The 27,244-nt window shown below is 39.3% G+C and overlaps 2 protein-coding genes across 2 annotated transcripts in view; one reads left to right on the top strand and one right to left on the bottom strand.

Moving 5' to 3' along the window:
- The window catches only part of Lrrtm3 (leucine rich repeat transmembrane neuronal 3), a 165,460-nt gene extending 147,802 nt beyond the window's left edge, over positions 1–17,658 (bottom strand). Inside the window, exons 1-2 of the mRNA XM_004657869.3 lie at positions 17,102–17,658; positions 15,246–16,777 (exon numbers count right to left, since the gene is read on the bottom strand). Of these exons, the coding sequence (XP_004657926.1) occupies positions 15,246–16,777; positions 17,102–17,105 (1,536 nt within the window). The 5' untranslated portion in view covers positions 17,106–17,658. The remainder of the gene's footprint in view (positions 1–15,245; positions 16,778–17,101) is intronic.
- The window catches only part of Ctnna3 (catenin alpha 3), a 1,402,587-nt gene that overhangs the window by 593,447 nt on the left and 781,896 nt on the right, over positions 1–27,244 (top strand). The gene's annotated exons all lie outside the window — the stretch shown is intronic.

Raw genomic sequence — 27,244 nt, 5'->3', positions numbered from 1 at the left:
TGCTGTGTACAATGGTACATTTAACTAAGATTAAGTGGCTCAATGTTATATTATTATGAAATAAGAATTGCATTATTATTAGGCAAGATACCTAATTCTGGGGGTTGCTCAAGCCTACACTGAGTGTTCACTGGAAACCATTGTCAACAATGAAAATTAGAGAGACTGGGGGTTAAGGTCTAAAGAGGCTTTTAAGGCACTGTCTGGAAAAAATGCCAGAGAAAGAAAGAACATTTAAGGTAGATGATGAACAGATCTAATATCTTTGAGTGGTATACTCAGTTTCTAATTTCAGAGTAATTTCTCTCTCATATGTGCTAAGGTGTAAAGAAACATCTAATAAGATTTAGCACTTCAAAGTCATTAACTAACTAATTAACTAATGGAACTACATAACAGCTCTGTAAGATTTGTGTTAAATATCTATAATTTAACAGATCTTGTGTCTTTTAGAAATTCTTGTAGCTCTTTTCATCTCTGTTCCTTTTGGTCTTGTAAAGTAACTAATTATTTTCATGTCTCCAATGAAGGACATATGTCAAATTTCTTTCATGACAAGTGAAAATCCAGTGTCTTATAAAGTGAAATTTCAAACATAGCCAAATAGTGACTTTCCTAGTAGTGTGACTCCATGTTTTAAATATTCTTTGACTGCTAGTACATTGTATGGATCTTCAGATGTGCTTGTGTGCTGGCTTATAGTAAGGGCTCAAAAATGCCTGTTGGAATGCACTTGTACCTCCCTGCAGAATTTCTTCTTTCATAATTTAGCCATTGTTTCATGGTCAGTTTGAACTTTCAAAATGTAGATATTATTATTGTGATCTTTTCTTTCAAATGCCTATATTGTTTTCACATTAAGAGACAATTAGGTACTAAGTTACACAGGCAAGTTGGCTTACTTCATTGGGGGCATGTCCTTATAAGACAATGTGAAAATATGACGTAGCCATGTTTTGAGAACAAAATTGTGAGTGGCAGGGAATAGGGGTGAAGGAGGAGGGTGACAGGATTTAGGCAAAGTTTTCAAGGAGATTTGGAAGATAGTGGAGACAGTTCATCAGGTAATGTTCATAAAATGGAGGTAATACCAAGTCATTAGAAGCAGTTGTAGCCTCAGAATTTTCCTTTTGATGCTAAGCAAAATTGCCACAAAATCATACTTAGTACAAGCCTATTAAAGTATTAACAGGGGGCTTTCAAGTTTCTGGTAGACACTTTTTGGGTTTGATTTAATGATTGATTAATGGAGCACCAGGGACATTTAATCATTATGACTAGATCTCAGAATGGGCTATTTAAATGTTTAACGTGAGGAGCTCCCACTTTACTTTTCAAATTAACTTGGTGCATTGTGAGAACATTGAGGGGAAATGGGAAGAAAAGTAACTTTTACAGAACACCTGCTAAGCTCACAAGCACTCAGCTGTCCTTCGAAACTGCCTAGGTCCTAACGTACCATGTATAGATGAAGTAACACGTCACAATGCTAATCAAACCAGGCTGTACTCTGAGTTTAACTCAAGCTTGATGGATTAAAAGTATGCAATTTCTCCCCAACACTGGGAAATAAAAGTCTTCCATGAGTGGATTTAATTTGAATACCTTTAAAATTCTACAGGTCTCACCTATGTGAAATTGATTCTGCAAGTATTCATCTGTATATACTGATGTCATGATTTAATTTTAAAAAATGGATCAAGAACTACCTTCTCTTTTTTTCTTTTAATTTCATTTGTCAGCTCTTCTTTCAGCCATGCTCTGGTTGGCACGGGCAGGGCAGTCAAGCCTGCAGCTGTTAGCACCCCTCCTCCCTTGCTCATCCTGAGTTCTGCCAATGAACCCTGCAGACCCATAGTGCGTTCTGCAGTTTCTTTGACAAATAGCTTTTGTGGCTTCCATTTTTTTTTTCACATCACTCATAAATTCTGAGAACACACTTGCTATTTGAAAGATTCAAATTCCATACATTTGAATGCAAGGAGCTGAGGATTCCTAAACTCAATGTGGACCCTACTTAAGATATATTTGTAAATTTTGCTCATAACTACCTTGAGAGGAAGATAGGATGGTCTCCTGTTGGAGTCCACCTGCTTGAAAGTACATCTTTTAAAATGCCCCTGGGAAATGTATTCGGTGTTGACTGTGCTGGAGTTCAGTGAGTCCAATTGTTTTCGGGCAGTATGTTTGCTTCCTCATGTTCTGGGTGACACTGGAGTAAAATGGAGGCTTCGGTCATTCAGCTGCAGGCTCTAAGGAAGCCTGTTGTAACTGTGCATGTTAATGAACCAAATCAGCTGAGGAAATGTTGTCTCTCTACTGTGGTGTGGCTGTCTGCCTTATAAAGTCATTCCCTGCATAAACAGAGGACTTCTATTTCTTAAACTGCCTTTCCCTCCTGCTTTTTAAGAGTGTTGGGCTATTTCTTTTTTCTTAAATTACAGGTGGAGATGGTTTAATTAACTCTGAAATGACTCTCCTGAAAACCCAGTTGCATCCTTTACAAGACTTTGAACTACAACATAGTCACTCTAGCATGCACACTGCCCCTGGAGCACACAGAAACATTCAGAAACTTAAGTCCATTTTGTCATATTACCAGAAATGGCATCTGCACTTGGGTGCAGTTAAATACAAATTGAAAATCAGAGAGAATTTTTCTTCTTCCTTTAACACTAATCAGTGGGCCACTGTGAGCTGAGCCAACAAAATGGGAATAATTTAACCATTGATGATTTTTGCGGAACACACTGCTGGGTCTGAGGACTGCACAGAATATGAGGAGATAATTGTGGTTCAAGGAGTTATATACAAATTTGACCTCTGAAATATGATTTGAGGGCCTCCTGTGGAAAGCCACTATATACTTCTTTCCAGAAACTCCTTGCCTCTGCTATAGGTTAATCACAGAGTTCTTCCATTCAGTTGCTATCAGATATTTTAGGCAAACTTGTTGAATCTAAAATGATTACTAAAAACTCCAGAGCAGTGTCTTCCATTTATTCAGGTTATGTTAAGGACCTGGGACAGTGAAAGTGGGTACCAGTCCTGGAAACAAAACAAAACAAAACAAAACAAAACAAAACAAAACAAAACAAAACAACAACAACAAAACTAGATACAAAACCCAAACCATTCTTTAATTCTTCTCTAATAAGGATGGGTAAGTTTTCATAAATTAAGTAACCACTGGGCGTATCCAAAGCAAGGAGGATTATAGATTATAGGTAAAAATGTTTGTAGCAAAACCGTAGCACAAAAAGTAAGGAAGGGACTGAGGAGTACTGTTCTTGGAGGATTATTTAAAAATTAGTTTGGAATTTCAAATAGAAGGTACAAAACAAATTGCAAGGTTCTCAAATATCCTCATAGCTTAAAGTTTTTATTAATAAAGAAATATTTCATTTCAATTGACCTGGTACATATGTTCCACAGATGAATCTTCTCTGTTGATGGCAAAAGTAATACTTCCCATGGAAAATAATATTTAGATGATCTGACAAACCTACCCTACCTTACATATCACAACTGAAATGCAACTTAAAAACATAGTAGGAAGCATGTAATTTCTACTTCTGAAATTCGACTTCAATTTAACAAATTATAGTTTTTCAATTATGACATCAGATAGATCATTTGCACTCTTTTCATTAAATTATTAGACTGTATAATTTATAATTATTGGTTTCCTAAGAGATTAAAACTCATTGCTATTTTTTTCCTTTTAATGCAGTCTGAAGGTGCATATCAACTTACGTAGGTTAATTTTAAAAAATTGGATAGAGAAAAAAATTGAAAGATATTTTGAGAGGAGAAGGAAAAAAATAAAATCCAGTGAAAGGGAGTTGAGGGAATGAATAGAGTGGAGGAGATGCTCAGCAATGGGCAGGTGATTTAGTCTAAATATGACTAAACGTGCTTTCTGCATAATCGTTTTTTTAAAGGTTAACAAAGAGAGAGAGATGAGCTTCACTAACTATCTACTTTTAAGGAATTTAAACTTGAAGCTTCTAACAGAATACTATATTTTTTAAATATGTATCATCACTGAGTTGAGAACCTCCAACCTAGTCTTGCTGGAGGAGGAGGGGTACCCCCTTTGTATGGGGCTGGAGGAGACGTCTCAGATGGTATAAATCAGAAACGTTACAAAACAAGAGTGATATGAGGAGACATCTAAGCTTCAGAGAAGGAAATCTTTCCCTGGAGAAGGTAGACAAAGAGAGGTCCCAGATGTATGTCTTTTATACAAATACACACCACCATGTAACTACTAAAACTAATGTGTCAGATAATCTAAATTGAATAGCATTCTTTCATTTCACAGCTTTTACCATGAACTCTTTCACTGTCACTTTAAAGTACTAACTAGAATGTTCATACAATGTTCTCACAAAGAAATAACATTGTCAGACCATTCACAGGATAAAAGCAATTTAAATCTGAACATGATTTCCTAAATCTATGCTTTTTAAAGTGTATTTTTGGTACCATCTTAGTGACAAAAATGAGAATGCAATATGCAATTAAAATGATATAAAAACAAAAATACACATATTACAAAACACAATTAAGCTTCCATAGACTTAGTATTTCTGAATTGTTGCCAACAATACCTTGATCATAGTGGCCAGAAAGTCTATACCAATCAACATGGGAAGAAAGAAAAGATGACTTATTGTTTTCAAAAGAGGAGTATAGACATATTAATAACTCAAGTACAAGATGCCTGTGGCATAATAATTCTTGGCACAGATATGAAATGTAGAAAAGCAGAAGGGCAAGATTAAGAAGTCTTGCAGTGAATAGAATTTCAGTTGACTCTGCTATGCAGAGACTCAGAAACTGATGGAAGCCTGGGGCAGGGGGCTGGAGGCAGTTTTTTTTTCCCCCGTGGGGAATATGCTCAGATAGAATGCACTTCCCACTCTGAGAACTGGCTCATTTCAGAGCCTGAAGAATGCTGAGGAAATGAACATGGAGATGTCATTGGGCTTTGTCTGGAGGTTGAAGATTGTGGTTTATCTGGCTCCTTGGTATTAATCATGTGTCCAGATGTACTGAGCTTATGGTCATTTAGGTTCTCTTTTTAGAGTCTGACAGCAATCTGTCATTCTAAGTAAAATTAGATGCTGGGATGTGAATATTAAAGTATACAGAGGTACTTAGAAATCGGAGCTAATGAAGAAGAGGAGAATGTTATTACTATGTGTCAAAGGCTGTGCTGTGATTTTTTTTTACATCATCCCCTAGTATCTTTCTGAGCATCAAATTCAATAATATATGAAATAGGATAGAAAAAAATGTACATAGTTTACTCTAAAATATCCTGGCTGTTTCCCTCCTGCATCTGCCCTGTAACAGTTCTATTGTTTTCTATTTTATTAAGTGATGAAACCATACAACTTGAAACCATGCACTTATTAAGTCTCAAGAAGCTCCTCACAGATCCATAGACTAAATTCCTTCTAGTCTACAGGGCTGTGTCTTCATGGAGAACACTAGGGAAAAGTACTGTCTATGATGGCACTTCACTGATAATGAGTAAAACTTGGATTATTGCCCTTGCTTTGTTTCCTTTGGTACAGCCTCATCTCAGGGTCAAGAAAAATGTGGCAGAATCTATGTGGTATGATTTCAGAGGTGTTTATACAACTATTTGCCTTCAGAAGCACTTTTCCCAACCCCACTCCTGATTGGTACACCTATACCTGCTCTTAGCATGTAATTTTATTTTTAGCTAAGGTAGGGTTTTATTTCTAGTTATATGTAGTGTCCTTCAAAGGGAAAATCTGCCCTGGATCTGGGAACTGACATTTGGCAAGGCATAAGGACCCACTGCATGGAGGAATTTCAATATACATGATTCATCTACATAGAAAGAAGGCATGGGGATGGGGCAGAGAAGACGGAAGGCAGATAATCCAGACCTGCCTCTGGACAGCTCTTCAGAGGTAATCCGGTCTGATTAGCCAGTCATTCCAATCATAAAATTGACAAAACAAAAGCCTTTGTATGTGGGAAAATGGGAGGAATATGAGACTCAAATTTATAAAGATGATGGCAACCCTGTAGGGAAAATCAACAGGGAAAGAGAAACAAGTTTTCCATCACTTGGAATTATTTTAAGATTAAGAAATATATAGGGGGCTGGAGAGATGGCTTAGCGGTTAAGCACTTGCCTGTGAAGCCTAAGGACCCCAATTTGAGGCTCGACTCCCCAGGACCCACGTTATCCAGATGCACAAGGGGGTGCAAGCATCTGGAGTTCGTTTGCAGTGGCTGGAAGCCCTGGCGTGCCCATTCTCTCTGTCTACCTGCCTATTTCTGTATCTCTCTCTCTCTCTCTCAAATAAATAAATAAAAATAATTTAAAAAAAAGAAATATATGGGGCTGGAGAGATGGCTTAGCAGTTAATTACTTGCCTGTGAAGCCTAAGGACCCCTGTTCAAGGCTTGGTTACCCAGGCCCCATGTTAGCCAGATGCACAAGGGGGCGCATGCGTCTGGAGTTCGTTTGCAGTGGCTGGAGGCCCTGGCGTGCCCATTCTCTCCCTCTCTCTCTCTCTCTCTCTCTCTCTCTCTCTCTCTTTGCTTCTTTCTCTCTGTCTGTTGCTGTCAAATAAATAAATAAAAATAAACAAAAAAATCACAAAAATAAATATGTAATGTAAACTTTAGATATTTAAGAGATCAACCGTGAACTTTCTCTTTTAATTTATAGCTACCTTAATGATTTTGCATTTTAGTGTAAACTAATAAAGGCCCACACATCAATGTGTATTAGACCATAAAAATGAACAGAGTCAAGCCAATAAAAATATATGTAGATTTTTATATTTTACTATTTGACCCTCCCTATGAAATTTCACCCATAAGACGAAGTGCACGTTGTATTTAATGATGTGAAATGGGCTGGAGTGGATGCCACTGGCTGGGCAGAACCTAAGACTGGCACATTAGCATACAGGTAGCAGAAAGACATCCCAAGAGCACATTGGTGCCTATTGTTTCCTAAGGGGGGCTAGAGTGACATAACTTAGCTTGGTTTACCTTAGGTTGAAGGGTAGGAATTATGTTAGGGCAGTCTAGTCTGACGACTAGAATACAAGTAGAATGGGTGTAGAGGATGCATGTGTAAAACAGTAAATAAACTCAACATCTAGGTAGATTCTTGTGACTTAAAAACAGTAGCTGCTTATGAACAAGTTTCATATGAAATGATGAGATGCTGTTTGTAAATTCCTGGTACAAGATAAGGGCTCAGTTATACACGTATGGGTGATAGCATGTAGATAATCATGATAGAATTTATAGAATATGGGTTGTTTATTTATTTATTTTTGGTTTTTTGAGGTAGGGTCTCACTCTAGCCCAGGCTGACCTAAAATTCACTATGGAGTCTCAGGGTGGCCTTGAACTCATGGCGATCTTCCTATCTCTGCTTCCCGAGTGCTGGGATTAAAGGTGTGTGTCACCACGCCTGGTGAGAATATGTTTTTTGTTTTTGTTTTTTTTTAGATCAAGCTACATGACTAGCTTGGTAGAAAATAAATTTTTTTCTAATATGGCTTCTGTACTATCTCCCATCTTTAAATGTTCTGTTTAAATCATAAACCAGTGAAGTTACTTGGCCTTTAATTCGATATGTAACAGTACTCAAACCAAATACTATCTTTTCATTTTAAATTTTTGTACAAATTGGGCAACTGACACTGATCTCAAGAAGAGTTGGACTGCAGAGATAGCTCGACTACTAAAAGCATTTGCCTGCAGAGCCTGATGGCCTGGGTTCTAGTCCCCAGTACTCACGTAAAGCCAGGCGCACAAATGGCACATGCATTTGGAGTTCATTTGCAGTGGCAGGAGGCCATGGTGTGCCCATTCTCTCTCTGTTTGCCTTTCTCCCTCCGTCCTCCTCTCTCTCTCTCTCAAATAAATAAAACATTGTTTAAAAAGAGTTGTTAGTATGACAACTGTTTTCACAGTTGAAGTTTAGAGTTTTCACTGTTGTAATCTTAGATGTCTATTAGAGTTTTTAAAGCTACTCTAACTGTTTAGTAGTATGCATCAACAAGTTTCCATTAATGTGACTTGTGAGATTTTGGCTGGTTGCAGCAAAGTGGGTGATGGTGATGAGATCTTTCTCTCATGAGGTGCAACAGATCAATGTAAGTGGCAAGAATACATTTTTAGTAACTTGTGGGACCCATCAGTTAGAAGGCAAAATGACCACTAGCTAACATCCAGCCTCTGCAGTCTACAGTCTCATTTTCTGATGACTTTTCTCATGCCCACTTCACTAATACGCTATCATATCCAGAACACCAAGTAAGGATTTATATTTAAATGGAGTCCTTTCCTCTCTAATGGCAAAATGTGTTTTATACCTTGGATAGACATAATTAGTGCAATGAAGCTTTAACAAAAATTGCTTTTGCTAAATGTAGTATTTGTTTTATCATTTAACACATGAGGCCAAAAAATTTGTATTTTATCCTTATGAAAAAATTTGGGGGCTGGAGAGATGGCTTAGGGGTTAAGTCATTTGTCTGCAAAGCCAAAGGATCCTGGTTGGGCTCTCCAGGATCCACGGAAGCCAGATGCCACAAGGGGGGGCATGCGTCTGGAGTTCGTTTGCAGTGGCTGGAGGCCCTTGCATGCTCATTCTCTCTCTCTCTCTCTCTCTCTCTCTCTCTCTCTCTGTCTCCCTCTTTCTAACTCTCAAATAAATATATAAAAATATATTAAAAATAAAGTTTTAAAAAACAATTCTGGTTATTGGAATGTTTTTAATGAGTGAACTATAGTTGATGACTTCCATGCTTACTGTCGTCCTCTTTCTTTTTTATGAGTTAAATTCAAATAAAATGAGCTTTAATATTATTAGACAGGTAGTTCAACTATATACCTCCTTAAAATTATAAATAAGTTATGTAAAAATCATAACAAATATTTTACAGATGTTTAGGTTGCTATAGAGGAACAAGAAAAGCATCTGCTGGCTTTTAATTGGTTCCATACTAATGGAAAATATATTTTCCATTAGATGTTTGCTTCTCCATTCAGTGAAATGACCAAATTGTAATGATTTATATGTGGATAAAATTGTGTGAGTGTGTGTGTGATACTGGAAGTAGAACACTCTTTCATATAAAGGGGATGCAACAAATTTAAGAATGGGAGACTAATATAAAGAAAATTTTTTTTCCAGGGAGGAGAAGGAGCTCCTGAATATAATAAGAAAGCATAGAGGATTGTCCATAAGTTTTTTTTTTTGTTGTTTTTTTGTTTTTTTTTTGAGGTAGGGTCTCACTCTGGTCCAGGCTGACCTCTAATTAACTCTGTAGTCTCAGGGTGGCCTTGAACTCATGGCAATCCTCGTACCTCTGCCTCCCGAGTGCTGGGATTAAAGGCGTGCGCCACCACGCCCGGCTCATAAGTTATTTTTATTGCAAAAATTGTTAGTAAGGATAAGGTAAAGAAACCTTTTTTTTTTTCTTTTCTTGCCTATAAAATGGATTACTATTATTCATTAGTTCTACTACTACAAAGTACAGCTGCAATGTAGAGTTGCCAATGCTTGGTCTTTTATTGTAACCTAGACATTCTTGTTCCCAGTGTATTCCTGGATTGCTCCACATATGTTAAGAAGATCTAACTCAGTAGAGTTGACCTATCGCCCTAAGGAAGTAAAACCAGCCAAAACATCCTACAAATTCTGAAAACTCTCCATCCACCTCATGATATATAGATGTATCCTGAGAACTCAGCTTTCAAAGGAAATAGTGTGTTTACTTAAATTTTAAGAATATTAGAACCATATCTATTATCTCATACTTCATAAAACCAATCACATCCAGTGCAGAGAGATTAATGATCACTTCAATCATTCATTGACCAGTTTAGATTTTAATTTGCAGAAGTTAAAGGTTGTTATTTATAAAATAAATCCCTTGTATGTTTTGCTACTTTTGAAAAAATATCCAGCAATTTCTAAAGTAAAGTAAGTAGAAGTTCCGACAGTAAGGACACACTCCTCTATCAATGTGGTTTGCTATGTGATGGGGACCAGTTTCTACCAGTCCCACACGAAATCTCATGATCAATACCAGTTTTGCTCAAGATGGTGTCATTTCACCATATAAACATTTTATTGGTGTATACAAAGCCAACAAGGATTCCCCAGAGTTATTTGAGCAGGTGTAGGCAAATCAACTTCCACTTGCTGCACATATCCTAACTTGGGACGCAGGTAGAACTCTGACTTGGTTTGATATAAGCTTTTGCTTCAGCATTCTCTGACAGTTATCTTTATGTTTATCATATCTTGTGGTCATTATTGATAAAACCTCAGACACAGATGGCATGGGATGGGAGTATGTTGGTCTTGATGGTTGATGAGCCCCAATCTATGTTGTGTGACAAAAAGTTCAAGACTCATTGATGTAAAGTGAAATTGAGGTTCTGTAACATCAAGATTAAGGATTTATTTTTATACAAGTGAAACACAGAACTGCAAACACCACTGAACATATTAGTAAGTATTCTATGAGGAAACAAATCCACAGGCAGGCGGGGCATGTGGCAACCAACCCTAACTCCATGAACAGTTGTGCACATCTCTTCTATACCCAGGAAACTTCAAGTTTAGAAGAGTCAAGGAATTTACCAGTGATGGGTTAATTATAAGTTTCAATGAATATAGGTCTTCATTTGGAAGTCCCATATCTTTATGCACAGCTAATCACATCAGCTATGACTGCTATGACTTTTTTTCCTCAAATGACACATAATTGCATCTTAATTTATAATTTTCTGTAGTATTTTTATTACAGCTCACCTAAGTATCCAAAATCAGTATGTGGAGTTTAATTCTATAGACAACTATAATTGGAGAAACAGTCATTTTCACATTCGTGTGTGTGTGTGCATGTGTGGCTAGTTAGTTCTGTAGTTTTTCAGTCATTCAGCATATACCATATATATCCATTCTGTTTCTCTTACACCATTTGCCATTCAAACATATTGCTATACTTGCTTCATGCTCATGGTTTATCCCAGCTGCCCCTGATGTTTAATGCAGGCAGCACAGAGAGTCCATGAAGAGCAAACCTCCATAGGTTGGCTAGAGATCTAAATTCTAATGAGAATCCAGGGAAAAAAGAATAAAAGAAACCATACTGTCTCTGAATTTTTCATGTCCCATGGCTCAATTATCATTTGTCATGTCTAGAACTCCTTCTATCTTAAGTTCCATGGCCTGATGCTCTTGTCTGATGCCAGTCTAATCCCCACTTTAAATACGCTATTTGATTGAGTTCTTGTCTTGGTAAATGTCAAAGGAAGAGGAGAAACTTCGTGCAACTACAGCATCCTAAAAGCCCTTGCCAGACCCATGAATCTGACGCTGCATTATCCTTCCCCAGAAGGAGAGCATAATATCATTACCCGTGAATCATCACCTCTTAGACTGTAACATCATTGTCAGAGAGACTAATAGCACCAGTGTTCAGCGGGCTCAAAGGGAGGGGGGTGGAAGCTCTGGGGCGAAGCACAGGTCAGTGACACGAGCAGCGAACTGGAGGAGCTCTGCGCCAGAAGAGGGAGGCCTCCCTCCCTTGATAGCTCTAATGTAGCTACTGACCACTGAAGAATTGATCTTGGCTTTTTGTTATAATCTTAATATTGACATCTGCTTTCCACAACCTAAATTACCTTTCAATGATTGCCTATGACAAAACCAACACATTTAATGAACATAACAGACTGTTTGGCTAACATCCGTGAGTATGAACATGTAAAATATCTTTCTGTTACTACTGCATTGTCACTCACTTTATATCTTTGAGCATTTACTTTTTATAGCCCTCAGTACCAGATGTGTGGCTTGCTTTCTGGCATTATTAAGAAAGTCATTAGGCAAAATATAGCCTTCAAAACTGACATGATAATTGTGTTTACGTGGAAATTGACTAAACAAAGTTCACATCTAATGTATGGAACACACACACAAAAACACATCTTGTTAGTTAAGCTCACAAAAGAATTCAAGATGAAAAACTGAAATGTGTACAAATAGCTGTGGTTAGCCTCATAAGCCACGAGAGGTCGCTGCTACTCCATGGAAACATTCGATTGCCGGGTCTACTTAGGTAGTTGATTGACCAAATCAAGTAAAAATAAATAAATAAATAAATAAAGGTTTAAAATCTTTGCAAAGATGTGATATTAACATCCTTGGAAGATAAAAACTCATTTTAAATGTCTGTATCTTCCATAAGCAGTGCTTAGAAAACTTTGGCACTGGCATAAATCCCTCTAAGCTGCAATAGTACTGTGTGCTCTGGTGCTAATAAAAATGGTGTGTGGGGGGAAACATGTGGTTCAAAGACACTAGACTCCACTTCCCTCTCTGATTTGAAAAAGCAGTCAAAGTACCCAGAGAGTCCATCTGCGACGATGTGTCTCAACAGGTCGGGATATTTAACTTTCACCTTTGAGTGGAGTCAAATATTTTGTGGAAATTTGCAATATAGAAATTAATATTAGTTGTATCTCTCTACTATGCAGTGAGTTTTAAATAATTATTTATGGTAAAACTATCCAGAAAGTTCCATTGGTGGCTGTCAGGACAGCAACTTCTGATCAGGAGACATTTATCACCAGGCACTGTTCTATTCACAGGGGTGAAGTGGTGACTCTCTGATCTACAGGATCTGTTCATGGGATTCTCTGAGAGGTAGACAAGCCTTTCTGAGGGGTAGAGGTATGCTTAAAAACTTTTCTTTCTTGTCAGTTCATGTCTTGAATCAAAATGACTTTTGTCATCTATGCTATTTTTTTTTACCTATTAATAAACATATATGTATATTTGGATGTTAAAAAATGAGCAACCTTTAAAAATGGTCACTCACTTAATCTTATACCAGTTTTACACACCGAGTGACTTTGAATTTTAGAAGTACTTTTCAATACAGCAGACATATTTAATGTATCTCAGCAGCACCACAGCACTGATAATTTGCAAGAACTCAAAAAAAGTAACTATCAGTATACCTTGATTAAATAGATTTGGTATCCCTCACAAATGAGGCAGATTAAGTAACAGAATAATAAATGGGCTTTTTTTTTTTTTTACTTTAACACTGCATGTAATTAATACAGTCACCTTTTGTACAGATAAAAATGAGGCTGACCAAAGAAAAATTTTCTTTTTTAGATGGAATGTGGATTTAGCAACAGTTTAAAAAATGTAAATTTACAACTTCAGCAACAAATATCATAGTGAGCTCAGTAATCCAGTTCAACAAACTACAAGGAAGTATCTGCATCATTATTAGTCAATTGGGAATATATGACTATGACATATATAACTGTAGACTCGACAGTTCAGTGATAGCCAGGTAGCTAGGAAGCTTCTCAGAACGGGCATCTATTTTAATATTTGGTCAAAATCAAATTACCTTGAGAAATCCACTTTAAATATTTCTTTTTCTTTATTGCTTATAGAAGTATGATTTTAATAGCCTGGCTTCCTTGCCATTATATTTCATGGTGACTTGTTTGGATGTTTCTTTCAGTCTGTGCAAAATCTCCAACTATATAAACTATATAAAAATGCTTGTAAAAATAGCCATTCACTTTTTCCCCCCTGTTTCCCCCCCCCCCCCTTGCTGCAGCGTCTGCTTTGAAAGAACAGGGGCATGGTGAAAGATGCCAGGCCTGGCTGGCCAGTCAAATGGAAATGACACAGCTTCAATGTGAAAAATTTCAATTTTTGATTCCTACAAGTAAAACTGCTCATTTTGGAGAGGCAGAAAAGGATGTAGACTAAAGATTTTTTTTTTTTTTCTGAAATCTCAAGGGATTGTAGTACATGCAACTTAAACACAGAGGCCATGAAGTCATTGCTGCAGCCAATAAACTTTCTCCAATGACATCAGAACATGTGTGTGCTTACAGACTGCCAAATGGGGTCTGTGCAGAACTGAACTGATGGGAGGATTTATGGTACAGACAGGCACACATGTTGACAACAACAGAGCGAAAGAGAGCTGTCATAGTGTCAGTCTCTTCACCTTGTCTATTTTACACACTTATCAAGGTGTGACCAAAGACATGCTTTTTCCAGCAGGGCTGGTTGGAGAAAAGCATGTCTTGCAACATGTTCTCTTTAGACATCGGAATGAAGCGCCAGTCACTAGGGGACTGGTGTGGAGACCACATGGTGGGACACTGTGGGACAGCCTGGACACAGTGACGCAGAGCTCTAGGCTCTCCTGACTACACTGGGGTGTTGGAGAAAAGCTGAAAAGAGAAATTCCAGTAAGGTCCTAGGCACATGCATGTGACAAGGTGTGTTCCACTTGCCGTTCTCCTCTCTGAAGCTCCCCAGTTTCCCTGGTGAAACCTCCTTCCTCAGATGAGTACATGTAGTGCTGCTTACCGACTCAGTATGCTTCAGGAAGCACACAGGTTAGAAGAAACTGACTGTGGGACTTTGATCTGACTTCACAGCGATGGCTTCAGAGACAAGGCAAGACTCAACGTGCCATTTTCACCATCTCCTTGCATTTTGCAGTATTTTGGCCTTCTGACATCCCCCTCCCCCCGCCTTATTATAATTCAGACATCCCTGGAAACTACTCATGGCTGTGCTTAAACTCATCACCCTCCTGTGATAGCCCCCTGCAGTTTTCTTTTAAAGCCAGGCGTTGCTTTAATGTCTCCTTGTCTGAAATGTTTCTACAATCAAGTCCTCTAGAATCACTTCAACCTCCAAGGACCTGGGATTCACTCCCCAACCCCCCATTTGACAATGATCTGTAAAACCATGTCGGGCTGTCGATTTGGTCCTCCCAGATGGGAGAATACAGCAGATGTGGGTGATCACTTATGAAAGAAGTTTTATCTTAAAACAAATGTGACGTTCATGAAATCAATAAGTGGACTTACACAATAGGCATTATATCAAACCAGAGTTCACGCTTATCACTGATCGTGGGATTTAAATTTCAATGGGTTGATTATGTACCAGAGGAAGATGACCAGCATAATGAATGCACTCAGGCGACAGGGAAGGACCTTGCCAGCACCAGGAGAGGGGAGGGGGAGGGAGGGGGCACCGTGTTCCCTTTTTCCCTCAGCAGAGTTCAAATAAAAGCACCACTTACTTCCCAGCTTTTAAGAGAGCCCTTTTCTTTCTTTCTTTCTCTTTTTAATTAAATCACAGTGGTTCATACCTCACACTCTCTGGAGCCCGATTTGTTATAGGTGCAGGGTCCCGTCCCGTTTAGCAGCATCTCGCTGGTCTCCGTGTTGGTGGGTTTATAATCGACATAGAATTCCTGGGTGCTGGGAGTCATTTGCTTGAGTGACTGCCTTTTCTTTTTCCTGTGCCTTCGCATGAGCGATCGCTGCTGCAGCTGCTTCATGCTCGCGGGGTACCGCTTCCACGACACGTAGATCACCAGCAGGATGACGAGCACAGACAGGAAAAGGGCCACGCTGCCTGCGATGATCTTGTGGAAAGAGATGTGCTCCGTGTCCGCATCGGCCTCTGGGCTGGGCTCGGTGGCTCCCACCGTGGGGGGCACCGGGGGTTTGCTTTCATGCTTCGGCCTGGGGAGCTTGGGCTTAAACGTGGGCTTTGGGAGAGCTCTGGCCAGATCCAACCTGTCCGTGGTACTCTTGCCACAGATGCTGTAGTTCTTGACTGCATCAATGACATTGACCCCCTGCAGCTCTTTGGGACTGGCACAGATAATTGTATTCTCCCTCAGACCTTTGAAACTTTTCAGCCAGTTTACCAGGGAACAAATATTTCTGCTGCATTCCCATATATTCCCGGCCAGACTGATGTCATTGAGGGATATCCAAGAATCCAAAATCTCTTGACCAATAAATGTGAGCTTGTTGGAATCCAGGTTGAGGCGCTGCAGGTTTGGGACACACTGGAAAACACTGGGTCCACTGAAAGCTTCGATCTCATTGCCTGAGAGATCAAGCCTTTGTAAGGAGCTCCAAGTCCAGGACATGGTCTGTCCGATCACACTGATTTTATTCCACTGCAAGTAAAGGTTCTGTAGGCTCACCAACCTTGGAAACAGTGCCAGGTTGAGCTTGGAAAACTGATTGTGCTCCAGGTGAAGTTCTTTCAGTCTGATCATGCCAGCAAAGACATTCCTGGCCAAACTTCGGATCCTGTTATATCCCAGGTCCAAAAGTTCCAGGTTGCGACAGTCTTGGAATATTCGTACAGGGATGGTTCTCAAGGAGTTAGACCTTAAATGTAAACTGAGCAGCTTCCGCAAGCCCCGAAACTGTTCAGATCCCAGAGAATGCAGCTGGTTGTAGGAGAGGTCCAAGTTCCGTAAATTGGTCACAGGTCTGAAGGTATTGTTCAGAAAATAGGAGATTCTGTTGGAGCTCAGAATCAACTCTTTGAGTCTGCGTATTCCATTGAAAGCATTCTCGTCAATATTGCTGATATGGTTGTGGTCAAGGTATAACCAGGTGAGCTGGTTGAGTCCTTTAAATTGATTATACTTCAGTTTCTGAAGGCTGTTGTAGCGGAGGGACAACCCTAAGCAACCAGCAGATATACTCGAAGGTATTTCCTGTAATTTCTGAGATTCACAATATACCATTTTGCCTTCACACCTACAGCCCTTAGGGCATCCTCGCTCAGCAGAAGAAAGCATTGTCAGTAAGACAGTGGGGGCTATAACCAGTGCTACAGCTGATCCGCTCAGTAGCCTAATTACATTGAAACCTGGAAATGAAAACAACTTAGAAAAGTTATCCCCCCACAATAAGAATGCATTTTTTAAAAACCAAGCAAAAAACCAGACACATATTTTCATGTTTAGAAATGTAAACATTTAGGTAACGACATTTAACATCAGATAGCATGGCTTTGTCATTTAAGGAGATTGCCTTTCGTAGATTTTTTAGAACAGTTAAATGAGGAACCATGTCCACTAAGCAATGTAATTGATCAACAAGGTAATCTCTAAAATACTTGAGGCAGAATTATGACATAGACTAGAGGGTTTTGTTTTTTTTTAAGGAGAAAAGAAGAAAATGAGAAACATACCCATCCTTTGTACTGTTCAAAGGTCGTCCTCAGGTCCTTTGCTTTGGCTTAGGGGCCACTTGCATGACAACCCTTGTCAGCTGCAGTGTAGTGAGTCAGGGCTCGCTGACACCCAGGAAGAAAAATTGGACCCCTTGGGAGATGGACCGATTTTGGAACATCATTCTTTGCCAGCCCCGCAGAACACTCCAAGAACAAATAAATCCCAACACTGCATTTGCAGCAAAACATCAAAATCTTCCTAGGTAATAGGATCTTCACGGATGTTACGTTTTTGCATCTTTACAGTTTTCCCCCCCTTGAAAGAGGGTGTTTAAAAAAAAAAAAAACTGTCTTCTACAATTTCTTCTTTTCAAAAAGCATAATGTATTCCTCCAGGCAACGTGGGCTACCTGGGCTGCCACATCTGTAACTCCATAGCCCAGCAGTGTTGTGGAGAAGCACCCAGCTCAGCCACGGAGCTGCTGCGTTGGAGCCCAGAAGGCTGGAGAGCCCCGTAGTGCACACACGCTCAGCTCACTTCTGCAGACTGTCATTCTGAAAGCTTGCTCGCACTGTTGCTGGGGTTTCAGAGAATGCAGTCTTATGTAAAGCTGCCCCCAGTGGTGAAGAGCTTTATGGGCATGTGCAGAAACGTCTCTCTTTTATCTTGCAAATGAGCAGGGCTCTCTGCTGGAAAATGAATGATTCTTTTGGGTGGCTCAACCAAAAGTGAATGGTCACCCTAATCAATACCTAGCAACATTTTGTATGATTTCCCTCTTGTTTTACATTTTGGTAATGCCTGTGCAGTCTTGTTAATTGCTAAATATGTGCTTTTTGGTGTTTTTCTAGAGGTTGACATTAAGTTCATAGATTGGATGTCAATTTTTCTTAACCTCAATGTAGGCTTTGAACTGAAATTTATAAAATGAATTATTGAGCTTTCCACAGAACTGCTTTAAGTGTGTGACTCATTGACCTTTTGGGGCCATAGTGATTAGATTATGCAAGGTGTCTCTAGAGCAAACAGGTTTTTAGAATGGGGGGGGTGACTAATGACATATGAATTAATAGGTACAATAGCATTTCTGTTTTTCACACAAAGATAGAGTTGGTTTAATGGTTTATGACTTGATCTGTTGTTTTGTTTGCTGTGGTTTTTCTTTTTTATTAGAAAAGAGATAAACCATTTTTAGTGCTGGTATAAGAATCAGGAGATCATTTGGTTCATAGTTTATTGACGCCGCCACTGTTTATTACACTAATAATATTTATTGAGTTCTTTGTAAGTGCTATAAGTGGACTATCTTGTTTTATCTTTTCAACAATAGTATTTTGTAGGTCCCATTATAGTCACCATTTCAAAGGTGAAGGAATGGGGACTTGCAGGGTTCACTTGAGTTCAAAGCCATATAGCAAGTGAATGGTAGATTCAGAAACAAGTAGGTCCTCTATCTGATTCACTAACAACATGAGCCTCTTGTTCAGTAACACAGTCATGTTTATTTTGGTGAGAGTCAAGTGAAAATAAGGTAGATTAAGAGACAGCAGTAGGGAAGCTGTAATCAACAAATTATTTTTCCCTAGGACCATATAAATTTCATTTGTCTGTGGCCCTTAAAGAATTATTATGATAACTAAATAGGAATAGGTAGTTAGTCTAACAATGAAGAACACATACTCACCAACACTCTAATCCTTGCTAAAATTTGCCAGTTATATAACCTTAAATACGTATCCTCTCTGTGCCTTAGTTTTCTCATCTGCAAAATGAACATGAAAATGAAAACAATCACTTTATAGACATGTTTTGAGAATTAAACCATCTTAATATCTTAAAGTGGTTAGAATAGTGAATAGCACACACTATGTAGGCTCTTGTGTTTTGAAAAATAGCAGTTACCTTATGTTTGCTTATATCACTTGTTACTTAATATTGAATATTGACTGAATTCACTATGCTAAACTCCTAAAGAACTACTTTAAAGAGAATTTTTCATTGTGTCCAATGAATTTATGACATTCGCCAAGCCTTGCCTTCTTTGATGAGAAAACTTTCTGTAACTAAATGAACTCAATTTTGTCTTTAAGATGAATGGTTAGGTGCTATCGGCCATAAATAATAAATATTGCTTGACCTTTTCTACCCCAAAGCAGAACATCTGCCACATAGACTAGGTTTGTTTCAAAATAGATGCCATTCTTTAAATCATATTGTTACTTTTTCTTAGGTGAATTGGCTGAGAGCTTTAATACTACTCAAGGATTTAAAGTTCTGTAAGGAGAATGCATGATAAACAAAAGGGTTTTTTCAGATACAAGCCAATTCCCTGAACAATATGCTTCCCATAGGACTATGAATCCCATAAATTCAACCTTGTTGCGAATACTTCTAAACACCCATGCCAGTGTGTGAAACAGAGTTCTTAATATGTTCCTCAAGATTCTGGTTCCACATGTTCATTCACATAAAACTTCCACCGAGTCAGTAGCCACTGGGTTATTGTCATAGGAATTCAATGAATGAAGTCCACAGACCATGGAGGGTGAAGTTTAGATTGTTTTTACTATAGAATTTAAGAAAAGGAAATAAGACAGAGCTCCTGCTGTAAGCCAGGAGGGGTCCACCGAATGGAAAAAGCAAACACACAATACAACAACAACAACAACAACAACAACAACAACAACAACAAAACCTAGTGTCTCCAGTTGGGGTCTTTTATGAAGATTTACTAGATAGAGTCTGAGCTAGTCAGTCCAGTTCCCACACAAGGCTCTTCTTTGTAGAAAAAAAAATGTTGTAGGAAAGAAAGAGATAAGGAAAAGGCAAATTCCCCATTTTGATATTTTTTGGCCTCAAGCATAGTAGAGGCTGCGAGGACTCCTTTAGGGAAAAAAGAGACAAGGAAGAATCAAATTCCCTGTGACCGGCTGAGGGTGTTCCTCATTTTTACTTTTGGGGCTCTGCTATCCCTAAACTGCCTCAGCAAAGTGTTCTTCTACTAACTAGAGTATATTTAAAAGTATGATATGAAAATGTACCTTCCATGAGGTCTTTTTTTGTCTACTTCAGTTTTCTAAAAACTTTCAGCGGTGCATGGCACATTGTAAATGCTTAGTAAATATTCGCTGAATGTACTATAAAGTTGTTATGTGATGCTAGTCAGATACACTCCTGTTGAGCCCTTTACATTTACTTCCTCCACTAGTGAGATTGGAAATAATTTTGAAGAAAATATTCTTAAAGAATGTATTCAAAATGGACAAGGAATTCACTAAGTAGTCTTAGGGTGGCCTCAAACTCACAGTGATCCTCCTACCTCTGCCTCCTGAGTGCTGGGATCAGTGTGCACCACCACACCTGGCCAGTTTGAATTTTTATTACAGGAGTACAGGCCTTCATTTCTGTTGGTTGTGAGCTGTCCTATACATCACAGGTTGTTTTGCTGCACTGTTGCCTGTGCCCACTAGATACCCATTAGCATCCATCTTCTACTTGTTGATAATCAAAAATGTTTCCAGACAGATTCCACAAGGCAGAAATGCTCCAGGTAGGGAGTCACTGCTGTAGAAAGCAAGGCATTTAAAAATACAGATAGGGCTGGAGAAATGACTCAATGGTGAAAGGTGCTTGCCTGCAAAGCCTAAGGTCCCAGGTTTGATTTCCCTGTTCCCATGTAAATCCAGAAGTACAAGGTGAAACATGCATCTGGGGTTCATTTGCAATGGCTAGAAGCCCTGGTGTATCCATTCTCATAAATAAATAAATATGCAAAAATATAAATAACTGGGAAGGAGAGATGGCTTAATGGTTAAGGTGCTTGCTGGCAAAGCCAAAAGACCCAGGTTTGATTCCCCAGTATTCATGTAAAGCCAGATACACATGAGTCTGAAGTTTGTTTGCGGTGGCTAGAGGCCCTGGTGCATCTATTCTCTATTTGCCTCTTTTTCTCCTCTCTCTTTAATAAATAAAATATTACAAAAATACAAAAAACCCCCAACAAAATAGACAAGGGCAGGTAGATATTCCCTTGCCATGGTGACTTCTCTTGTCTTCATAGTTAACCTACAATTTGGAGAGAGTTAAGATGACCTCCTCCGGGGGGGGGGGGGGTAGTAAGGTAGAAATTGGCTAGGCAGCTGAGGGTAACATTCTCCACCCCCCTCCCCCCCAGTGGCCCTGCAGTGTGAGCACCATTTTCCTTGGCTAGAAGCAAGAAGTGTCCTTGAGTCTGGAAAGGAAGGGATCTGTTTCTATCCTTATCTCTTATTTCCCTAAAGCCTGACAGGAAGAAGTGAAATAAGATTACTAGGTGCCTGAACGTATGGCATGGGATCTGTTTTCTCCTTAGTTATTCTTCCTTAAAGGACTCCCCTGTCTCCTGAACTCTGAAAGGAAGATGTGAATAAGATATTGAAGCCCCTGGACAGTAGACATGGAAGCTGGAATGACCAACTCAGTTCCCATCCAGGAAATTCCCATAAAAGACCCCAAATCAGAGACACCAACAAGGTTTCCCATTTTCAGAGCTTACCTCCTCTTACAGGAGCTCTGCCTTCTCTTAAGTTCTATAATAAAATCTTTCCAAACCTCACCCTCTATATTCTGTGGATTTCAATCATCAAATTCATAAGACACGAACCTGGAGGCCCCTGACTCAGTCACAGTATGACTGTGACCACCTGGCACCCCAACTCCTAGGGTAAAGCCCAGCCAAGAACTGAGAGCAGCACCATCACTGCCAAAGACACCCCAAATTACTGTGTACTTTTCACAAGAATAGTAAATACGTTTTCTCATATTCTCTTTTGCACAATACAGAAAGTTAACACTGACTCTATTATTGTGAGGGTCAGGGTTAACAATAGATGAATGCGACAAAGAGTTTCTTAGGCCCAAAATTTGAGTTAATACTGAAAAACCAGTGGGATTTGAAGCAAAGTGGGGAGGGGGTAGGGTGGGAGGAGGAGAAGCTTTGGAGTGGCAGTATAGACTTACAGAATCTCAAATTAGGGGGAAGCCAGTCAGTGGATCCTGCAAGCTACAGAATCAACCAGACAGTCAAGATGTACAAACGGGAAATGAGGAGGGGGGTGATCATCTGTTTTTGATCAGATCAGAGGCCTTCCCAGTGGAAGGTAATGCATACCTGGTTCTGAGAAACAAGTCAGAAGCCTATGGCTTAGAAGGCCACGGAGCCTAGAGGGCAGCTTCCACGGTTCTTTGTCTAACAAGAGAGGTTATGTTCATCAAAAAAGCTTCTAAGTGTCTGTATTTATCCCCTTTGATCCATGATGTTTTCATTCTTGGCTAGAGAATCTGCTTTTTACAGATGGCATTGAATACCAGGGAGGCTCATGGGCCATCAGAATGAGAAGAAAAGAAAGCCAGTTGCCTAGTATGAGATGTTGTCTCTCTATCCCATTGCCAGAGCCCGGGAAGCATTATAGAGGAAGCAGAGGAAGGGGCAAATTATATGAGTACTGCTCCCAGGGCTAGCTAGAGGACCTCCTCAAAGGAGATGGCAGCAGACACGGAGGAGACTCAGAACTCAAGGCAGAAAGTCAGAGGCTGCTGAGAACTTAACGCTAAAGGAGACTTATAACATGCCCTCTGAGGCTCAGGGAACATATCAGGAGAGGGAACAGAAAGAGTGTAAGAGCCACAGGGTAGAAAGGTATGTTGTGAAGCATTGTCCCCCACCACAGAGACTGAATGGTGCATTCATAACCCACAAGTCAATGCCAATAATCCCACTGAGGAAAGTCCTCAGTGGGATGGGCACGGAGGGGGGGGGGGGCATAAGAGTACAACCCAAAGGGAGTATGGCCAGTTTTCAATATGTTCACATATCAAAGTCCTCAATAAAAAAAGCAGGGGAAGCCTCAGATCCCTAAATGAGGGGATTTTAGGGAGGGAGAAGGGAGACTTGCACTGTTGAGAGAAGGAGATTAACTAAGTACCTTTGAGTCAAGGTAGCTCTAGCCTGTGTGATGGGGGACATTCCTTTTCCAGGCCTGGATGTTATAGCTACCTAGCATGGTTTTCTGGAATGCCTGCAGAAACTCCCACAGGGAAGTGAGGTTTGGACTGTCACATCCCTATCTAGGGGCCCAGATGGTGATTGGGAATAAGTCTCATAAGGCTTAGTCAATGTCCTTAACAGTAGATATAGATTACCTGGTCTTGGGCATACCTGTTGGGAAGGAGTGGGCAAGGGAGTCAGATTTCTTGAAATCTAACAATTATATAATATTCCAATGGGACTCCACAATTCATACGTCTCAAAAAAATCCTAAAGGGAAAAAACATCTGTTGCATATTTTCATATTGCTGTACTTAAAAGCTTCTGATTTTTGTCCTCACTATCCTTACTCTTCAATGGGTAAAGTTATCAACACACCTTGCTACACACCACAGCGACAGAGGGTCTCCCTAGCATTGCTGGAGGAACCTCACATCCCATGACAGAAGTGCAAAGGAGGCCTAAGGAATACAATCCTGTCATTTCAATTTTACTAGTACAAAAGATCTTAGATTATTTATGGGAAATAGCATTCTTTCTTATGTTTCACTCCTTGTCTTAAATTTTCAAGCATTTTTCCTGGTACCTTGGCTCCTGATCTTCCCTTGATCCATAGTCCTGATTCTGGGCTCATCCTTTGGGTCTTGCAGTTAATTTTTCTTCTTCAAACTGACCACCTGTCTGTTTCTCAACAGTAATTTATGTCCATTCTTGGTTAGGTTAGCCTTGAGACCCTTCCTTTGCACTAGCTCTTGAGTTGGTAGTGTGACCAGCTCTGGACTAGTTCAAGGTAATGATACAGGGTAGAAACAAAACACCTTTAAAAAGGAGATATAAAGGGAAGAGAAAGGAAGGGAGGAGGGTACTTAATAGGTTGGTATTGTATATATGGAAGTACAATTATTGAGATGGGGCGGGGATATGATGGAGAATGGAATTTCAAAGGGGAAAGTTGGGGGGAGGGTATTATCATGGGATATTTTTTATAATCATAGAACATGTTAATAAAAATTGAGGAAAAAAAACACCTTTCTTTGCAAGAAGTCGATCAGAAATAGGGACCCCAAGATGGGCTTGGTGGTGGCACATGCCTTTAATCCCAGCATTCGGGAGGCAGTAGAAGATGGGTTGCCTTGACTTTGAGGCTACTCTGAGACCACATAGTGAATTCCAGGTTAGCTGAGCTAGAGTGAGACCCTACCTCGAAAAAACAACAACAACCAAAAAAATAGGGACTCCAAAAGATCATAAATGTTAACCTGTCCTGGCAAGACCAGAAAGGCACTCCAGTCTGAGTTATATGGCCATCAGGATCTTCTTCCTGACTCTTCATCCTAGAAAGTGTGGGTGTTGTCTCAACCTGAGCTCTCCCTACTGTCCTTTCAATCAATCAAATTTCTTCATATACATTTAAGTTTGACATTGAGATTCATCCCAATTAGACACCTAATTTGAATTTCTAATCTACAGAGAAACCCAATCAAAGTCTCCCAATTCTTGCTTTATGTCTCTCATAAAATAAATCTATCAATCATTTATCCATATTTTCTCTAAGGTTTTGAAAATGCTTTGCTAATCATAAGACAAAATAACTGGAGACTGAGAACTACTGGTTTGGGGAGTTCTACGTCCATCCAGAGCCACAGTAATGTACTTGAAGGGGAAAAATATCAGTGAGACTAGATGAGAAATCAAGAATAAAATATTGCAATTCCAAGGCATACTAGATACATAAGGCTGCAAAAATTATTCGTGGTATAGTCCCTCAAAAGACAAAGAAATATAAACACTTTTAGTAATTTTATGGCATGTTTTTCAAACTTTATTTTACTTGTTGACTACAGCCCGTTGATTATTTTCTACTTCCCCTTTCAGCATATGCAGAATTGTGCTCCATCATGTATTTAGCAACTTCTTTTGCACATGACATCACATACAGAACTAACCGTAAACTTCCTGACAAGTTAAATTTCCCCAATGAATCTTGGGCCTTGTGATTTATACAATTATTAAACATAGTGTTGTTGATCTAAACACTTTTTATTACACTTATGGTACTTCAAATTGCTAAGCATATTTTGTTGAAATTGGGTAAATAAATCAAGTCCCAGTATATCATGCCAAATTTCAGTCCAATATGAAATCGAATTGCCAAATATAAAGTTAGAAAAACAAGATAGAAGGACGTTGCACTGATGCCTTTCATGTGGCTGGCCTCAGAGATTTCACTGATTTAGCACGTGTGGTCTGAAGAACAATTATGTCCAAGGCTCTGTTCCAAACACCTGCAGTGCATCAGTATACGAAGTAAAGGCATGCGCCCCTGTGAAACTTGCAATCGTAATGACCAAGGCAATTTAAATAAACAAACAAAACTATATCGGTGGTGTTATTATGCATGTATTACATATTATCAGTAGTGTTATTATTTGAATCCAAAATGCACCCCATAGGCTCATGTTTGAACATTTTTTTTCTGGTTGTTGGTGGTGTTGATCAGGAGACTATGGAACCTTAAGGAGATGGAACATGGATCACAAAAGATTTCTATGGTTGGGTCTTGAAGGTTATAACCCATCCCTTATTTCAGAACAATCTCCCCTTCTTGGTCTTCTGTGATGTGAGGAGGCTCTGTCACAAGGCACCACTGCTGTGAACTCCACTGTGTCTTTCCCACCATGATAGGTTGAGACCCTCTGATATTGTGAACCAAAGTAAATATTTCTTCTAGTACATATTTTTTTCTGTGAGGTATTTTTGTCACAGCCATGAGAATGTAGCTGTTATAAGGTGGGTGTGTGTGTGGGAGAAACATAATGTTGATTGTGTGAGTGAGAGATGAGATGAAGTTTTAAGTAGTATGGTTACAGGCGTATAAAAAGCGTGGCTTGAGGAAACCCTTGAAAGAAATGATGTACACATGCAGACGAAAAGTGTCTAGTAAAGAGGCCCCGAGATGGAAGCCATCAGTCATGAATTAAGAAAGCCATAGAGGGGCTGGAGAGATGGCTTAGCGGTTAAGCGCTTGCCTATGAAGCCTAAAGACCCCGGTTCGAGGCTCGGTTCCCCAGGTCCCACGTTAGCCAGATGCACAAGGGGGTGCACGCGTCTGGAGTTTGTTTGCAGAGGCTGGAGGCTCTGGTGCGCCCATTCTCTCTCCCTCTATCTGTCTTTCTCTCTGTATCTATTGCTCTCAAATAAATAAATAAAATTAAAAAAAAAAAGAAAGCCATAGAGGAATTGGAAATGAAGTCACAGAGGTCCTAGGTACTAGGTTATGGAAGGAATTTTTGTGTTATTATGACAATGTTATTGGCTTTATTATGAACAAACTGAAAAGGAGCCATTATATTTTGTATAAAATAAATACATAAACTTGCTCATATATTAAATGATCCGACTACAGATTGAATACTTTCAAAATTCAGATTCTGACACACTGTTTTCCCATATGATGGTGTTTGGAGACAGAGCCTTCACCAAGTAATTAAGTCATGAATCTGGAGCTCTCGTGATGGGATAAGAGGCATCAAAGAACACTTGTTGCCTCTCTGCTATTAGTAATGTGAGCATCCCAGAGAAGGCATCTGTCTATGCGTCCTTTTCAAAGCTTTCTCTAGAAATCAAGTTGGCTTGTGTTTTCATGTTTCTAGCCTCTATAACACTGAGAAACTAGTGTTTGCTGTTTATGTCACCCAGTGCATGGCATTGTTGTTATGGTCCAAGCTGTCATAGGTAGCCATTCTTGCTGCTGGGATTATAGCAGGGAGAAGCACTGTGATTGTTGCCCTCCTAGTCCAGGACCAATGTGGTAGCCACAGAAGTGGTTAGAACTGGCTGAACTTGACATATATTTCACAACAAAATAAATATGATTTTCTTAAATTGGTTAGAAGTGGAGGCCTGAAATAACTAAGGAAAAAGTAAAGATAATGGCTAGTTTTTATTGCCTAAACAAATTTGTGGTCAAATTTTGGGTATCAGATCAAGTTTAACATATTGGAAATGTTTGAATTCATCTCTCATATTTTTTTTTCAATTTTATGAGACTTTAAGTTTTTTTATTTCATTTTTTAATTTTTATTTTAGAGAGAGGGACACACACACACACACACACACACACACACACACAGAG

The sequence above is a fragment of the Jaculus jaculus genome, chromosome 18 (genome assembly GCF_020740685.1).
Source record: "Jaculus jaculus isolate mJacJac1 chromosome 18, mJacJac1.mat.Y.cur, whole genome shotgun sequence".
Classification (NCBI taxonomy): domain Eukaryota; kingdom Metazoa; phylum Chordata; class Mammalia; order Rodentia; family Dipodidae; genus Jaculus; species Jaculus jaculus.
The sequence above is the reverse complement of the archived record's forward strand: the minus strand, read 5'-3'. Positions and strand labels throughout refer to the sequence as shown.